General features: G+C 43.2%; 1 protein-coding gene across 1 annotated transcript; it reads right to left on the minus strand.

Annotated features, from left to right (window-relative positions):
• Positions 1-84: 84 nt before the first annotated feature.
• Positions 85-1461, minus strand: LOC102258690 (F-box only protein 31). The gene is made up of 2 exons (XM_005884165.1): positions 496-1461; positions 85-333 (listed from the first exon to the last, which is right to left on the minus strand). Exons 1-2 carry the CDS (start codon positions 1459-1461, stop codon positions 85-87), a joined length of 1215 nt encoding a protein of 404 aa, XP_005884227.1.
• Between the last annotated feature and the right edge of the window lie 4250 nt (positions 1462-5711).

Genomic DNA, 5711 nt, shown 5'->3' on the forward strand with positions numbered 1-5711 from the left:
TCCTCAGGTGAGGATTAAAAAAACAAACAAAGGTGGGTAACCTGGTCAGAAGGTCAAATCTTCAAAGTGCATGCAAGCTGTTCCTCACAGGGGTCTGGACTGAATGTTCGAGAGCATCTCCAGGAAGGCCTGCCCAGACGGTGCCTCCACATTCTGAAAAGTGTTCTGGACTCTGCCGAACAGGAAGAAGTATTTCGCCTCCAGCCAGATGAACCCGAAGTGGTTCTCATCGAACAGGATGAAGACTACAGGGAGGCGCATGGGGTCGGCGAAGCCAGGTAAGGTAAAAGTTTCCACGCCATAGAAACACATCCTGCAGGTTCGGGGGTAGTCCTGGTCAAATGAGTGCACGTCCACAGGCAGAACAAATGGAACAGGCTGCTCCTCCGAAGCTGCAGCCCCGGACTCCCCGACGCTGGGCTGGGCAGGGCTCTGCCAGCCATGGCCCTCGCTTTCCTCAGTCCCATCTTCTTGCTGCTGCTGCTCCCGGATCACCTGCTCCTCAATCTCCTGGACCACGCGGGAGAGCTCGTTGAAGTTGCGGAAGAACTCGCCATCTCTCAGCTGGATGCGGCGCATGAGGTGGATCTCTAATGTCCAGATAAAGTCTCCCCTGATCTCCCTGACCCTGGCATACTTCCCATGGAAGCTGAGCATGGCAATCTTTCCGCGGAAGCCATCGTATTTGCTGTGGAAGAGGCCTGGCCTGATGAGGTCGTCCGGGTGGCGTGGTGGGAGGTAGACGCAACGGTAGGTCAGACAGTCATACTGCTGTCTGTCCTCTCGCACCAGCACCCACCCCCATTCTCCCTTAAGCCACATTGGTAAATCCGTTCGGTGGTCTCTCTTGATCCACTGGATGCTGAACCTGTCCTTCCGAATTTGCATGTGGTGGCTGTGGGAAAAGCTGTAGAAGTCGTCCATGTACTCCAAAGTGGCTGATTTCCTCTCCGTCAGGCAAATTCTAAACAAGGGCTGGAATTGCATTGGGCCATCCACATGGGTGTTAAGGCAAGGCCTGTTCATCCAACCAGTAATGCATAAGCCATCCACTGCTACATACAGCAGTCTTCTATAGTCATCATCTGGCTGCCACAATCCCAAAATATTTCTGTATGGGTGGAGCAGCTTCGTATAGACTTCTCGATAAGACATACCGATCATCTTCAGGATCTCCAAGGTTTCACGAACGCCAAACTCCTCCCGGCAGCGCCGTCTCCAGATGCTGTCGATGTGCAGGATGTGGTGGAATTTGGTGCAGGCCAGGGCCAGGCAGGGCAGGTCAGTGCCGGGGAGCAAGGCGAAGATCTCCACTAGCAGCTCGGGAGGCAGGTCCTGCAGGGAGCAGTGCAGGGACGGCATGGGGCTCAGGATTCCTCCACTCCCCGCACAGCACCGAGTTGCCACGTCCTCCTCGAGGTGCTTTTCTGCCAGGGCTGGCTTGCCCTCGGCTGCTGCCATCTCAGCTGGGCTCTGGCACTCCTGAAGATACCCCTTGCCCTCTGCTGCTGCCGTCTCAGGTGGGCCCTGGTGTTGGGGTCCAAACCCAGTAGGTCCAGGGGGCCCCAAAGGTGTGGACGGAGTCAGCGAAGAAGGAATGACACGAAGACAGTGTTCAGTTGATCAGCAGCCTAGCCAGGATCTCTAGCCAGGATCTCCAGTGAAGTTCTGGTGTTTACTGTCTTGTTACATCTGTATTTATACCAGTTGGTTTTAATCCTGTCAATTTCTATTGCAAAGGTTAGGGCGTTTCTTATCTCCATTCCAGGGAGTAAAGATTATGTAGCTTAAGGGTGATTGCTCATAGTTAAAGTGATTAACTACCCACCTGGCACTTAGTTAAGGGGTTTTATCCCCTCCCTAACTTCAGGGGAAAATCCCTACCTGGGGAAACAACCTTTCTCGGAGAGGTGACCTTGGTTAAAACACATAGCGCAAAGGGGAGCAAACATATTAAGAACAGTAGGCTATATACGCCAGGTCCCTTGAAACATATGCTGTGCAGATGTTTCTTTCCTGCAGCGACTGTGTCAAGCAGCAAGGATGGACCGGCTTCCGGCAAATGATTATTTGTCAATCTCCGATTTGTATTTTATAATTTTTGCCAGTTGAGTAGACTTCAGAAAATAATGGTTCCTTTTCCCATGCCCAGTCTCTTTAGTACAGAACTTAATGACTCCAATGAGGGTAAAAAGACCATCATCAACTTCATCCTTGAGTCAGAATAATACAATATGTCCCTATACATTATTAGAATAAAAGTTATGCCCCAAGTGGTTTGGCTTGGTGGATAGAGCGTTGGCCTGCGACTGAAAGGTCCCAGGTTCGATTCTAGTCAAGGGCATGTACCTTGGTTGCGGGCACATCCCCAGTAGGAGGTGTGCAGGAGGCAGCTGATCAATGTTTCTCTCTCATGGATGTTTCTAACTCTCTATCCTTCTCCCTTCCTCTCTGTAAAAAAATCAATAAAATATACTTTTTTAAAAAGTTTCTATCAGGCCTAAAACAATAAAGATTATTAGCTAGACTGGTAGGAACAGCACTCACTTTTGGATGGAAGGACTGGGGATCAAGTATTGAACTAAAAGACCAGTCTTCTTCGTTTTTTTTTTTTTTTTTTAAAGCAGAATGTCTTCTTGTACATAATATAATTGCAATAAAATCAAGGACTCCCCTCAATGTGGTTTTGCAATGTAATTTTAGATTTTCTATGCAAAATTATTTTATTTAAATGACATTTTTCTTTTAAATGGCTCTCTAGTGTCCCTTCTTTCTTTTTCAAACTTAATTTTCTCCATTGAAGATGGTAGTTATATTCTCTTTTCTATCCACTTCACAGAGTTCTTATGAGAATTAAATAAGGTAATAATGTGAAAAATCTTTTACAAGTGTAAACTAGAAACATTGAGCATTTTTTTTCATGATTTTACCTGCTACATGTGGCAAATCACTTCTGAAATTCATGCACCAGAGATCTGGGATCAGTTGCCTTGCTTGTTTGCTTGTTTCATATTTGAAAAAATTTGACAAATGTTAATCGTGCATTCAAAGTGGACTAAGAAAATTATCAGAGGGTACTCCAGTAATATTGACACTGAATCATTATAACAAGTCTTTTTTTGATGCTTCAGTTGCAATTTGCAGAGCACTGCTACCCTAGCTAACTGGAGAGAAAGTAGAATTCATTGAAAGTAGAACTGAAGGCCTTGACTGAGACAAAGCAATAACTCATACAGCTCCAAAGGTTGGGGAGCAAGAACAATCTGACAATCTTCTGCTCCTGCTTCGGTAAATCAGCTCCACTCCTCTTCCCCATAGCTGAGTCACTCAGCACACATTCAATTCCTGATAGAATCTAATAGGCTTAGCTGGGTTTGCATGCCCACATCTTCTTGTCTAGGCACAGGCAATGAATGTTAATACTTTCTTCAAGCATGCAAAAGAGAAGGAATAAATTATCTTTTGGGAGGCTGCTCCTAGAAGTAAGAATGGACACTGATAGCTAAAACAACGGCGATAATTATCTGCTACACAGTTGGGTCTGGGGCTTGTTGCAGAGTAAATTTGAATAAATTTGTTTTCTTGCCAAACTTTGAAAAAGCTGAAGGGTATTTTTAGTTGGTTTTAAACAAACCATGTATTGTTTCTAATAATTTCTATGAAATCCTAATACTTAGAAATATTTGAAATTTGTATATAACTATAATAATAAAAGCATAATATGATAATTAGACTGGACGAAGCTGCAGTGGCAGAGGCTGAGGCAGAGGTAGTTAGGGGCTATCAGGCAGGCAGGTGAGTGGTTAGGGGTTATCAAGCAGGCAGACAGAGTGGTTAGGGGCGATCAGGCAGGCAGGCAGAATAGTTAGGGGTGATCAGGCAGGCAGGCTAGTGGTTAGGGGTGATCAGGCAGGCAGGCTAGTGATTAGGGGTAATCAGGTAGGCAGGCAGGTGAGCAGTTTGTAGCCGGCAGTCCCGGATTGGGAGAGGGTGCATGCCAGGCTGAGGGACCCCCGCCCCTCCCTCCAAGAACGTATTTTGTTCACCGGGGCTCTAGTATACATATAAACATAAATAATAGAGGATAAAATACATTAATTGACACAGGCATTCTTTTTTTCAGCTATATTACCTTTAGAATTGCACTGAAGTCTGACACTTTTTATAAATTAATAGAATAACATTTTTCTCCTTATTGCTGAAAGGATTTGTCTGATCTCTAATGACATGAAGCTGGATCTTTGGTTTTCACCTTAAAATATATTAAGAGGCGTTTATTCTAATTAGGCTAATTGTGCCCTTTGGTACTAATCAGTGTCTATCAAAATACTGAATGCATGCCCACTCTCACCACTCCTGTTCAACATATTACTGGAAGTATTAGCCATTGCAATTAGACAAGAAGAAGAAATAAAAGGCATCCAAATTGGAAAAGAGGAAGTAAAACTGTCCTTATTTGCAGATGACATCATATTATACATACAAAACCCTAGAGACTCCATCAAAAAACTACTAGACTTAATACATGAATTTGGCAATGTAGCAGGATACAAAATTAACCCCAAGAAATCTGAGGCATTTCTATACACCAATAGTGAACTTTCAGAAAGAGAGATTAGAAAAACAATCCCATTTACCATCGCACCAAAAAAATTAAGATACCTAGGAATAAACTTAACTAAAGAGGTAAAAGACCTCTACTCAGAAAACTACAGGACATTGAAAAAAGAGATAGAGGAAGACATAAAGAGATGGAAGAACATACCATGTTCTTGGATTGGTAGAATCAACATCATTAAAATGTCCATACTGCCCAAAGCAATCTATAAATTCAACGCACTTCCCATTAAAATACCAACGGCATACTTCACAGACCTAGAACGAGCTCTCCAAAAATTCATCTGGAATAAAAAAAGACCCCGAATAGCTGCAGCAATCCTGAGAAAGAACAAAGTAGGTGGGATCTCAATACCAGATATCAAGCTGTATTACAAAGCCACTGTTCTCAAAACTGCCTGGTACTGGCACAAGAACAGACATATAGATCAATGGAATAGAATAGAGAGCCCAGAAATCAGCCCCAACCAATACGCTCAATTAATATTTGACAAAGGAGGCAAGAACATACAATGGAGCCAAGATAGTCTCTTCAATAAATGGTGTTGGGAAAATTGGACAGATACATGCAAGAAAATGAAACTAGACCACCAACTTACACCATACACAAGAATAAACTCAAAATGGATAAAGGACTTAAATGTACGACAGGAAACCATAAAAATTCTAGAAGAATCCAAAGGCAACAAAATCTCAGACATATGCCAAAGCAATTTCTTCACTGATACAGCTCCTAGGGCAGTTGAAACTAAAGAGAAAATGAACAAATGGGACTACATCAAAATAAAAAGCTTCTGCACAGCAAAAGAAACCATCAACAAAACAACAAGAAAACCCACTGCGTGGGAAAACATATTTGCCAACGTCATATCTGATAAGGGCCTAATCTCCAAAATTTATAGGGAACTCATACAACTTAACAAAAAGAAGATAAACAATCCAATCAAAAAATGGGCAAAGGATCTAAATAGACACCTTTCAAAAGAGGACATTCAGAAAGCCAAGAGACATATGAAAACATGCTCAAAGTCACTAATCATCCGAGAGATGCAAATCAAAACAACAATGAGGTACCATCTCACACCTGTCAGAAT

Source organism: Myotis brandtii, unplaced genomic scaffold (assembly GCF_000412655.1).
Source record: "Myotis brandtii unplaced genomic scaffold, ASM41265v1 scaffold82, whole genome shotgun sequence".
Taxonomy (NCBI): Eukaryota; Metazoa; Chordata; class Mammalia; order Chiroptera; family Vespertilionidae; genus Myotis; species Myotis brandtii.

Bases quoted from the DNA above. Each gene is read 5' to 3' on its own strand.
- LOC102258690 (XM_005884165.1), bottom strand. From the start codon at position 1,461: ATGGCAGCAGCCGAGGGCAAGCCAGCCCTGGCAGAAAAGCACCTCGAG. The intron at 334-495 runs GTGATCCGGGAG...TCATTTGACCAG, and splicing joins TCCAGGAGATTGAGGAGCAG to GACTACCCCCGAACCTGCAG.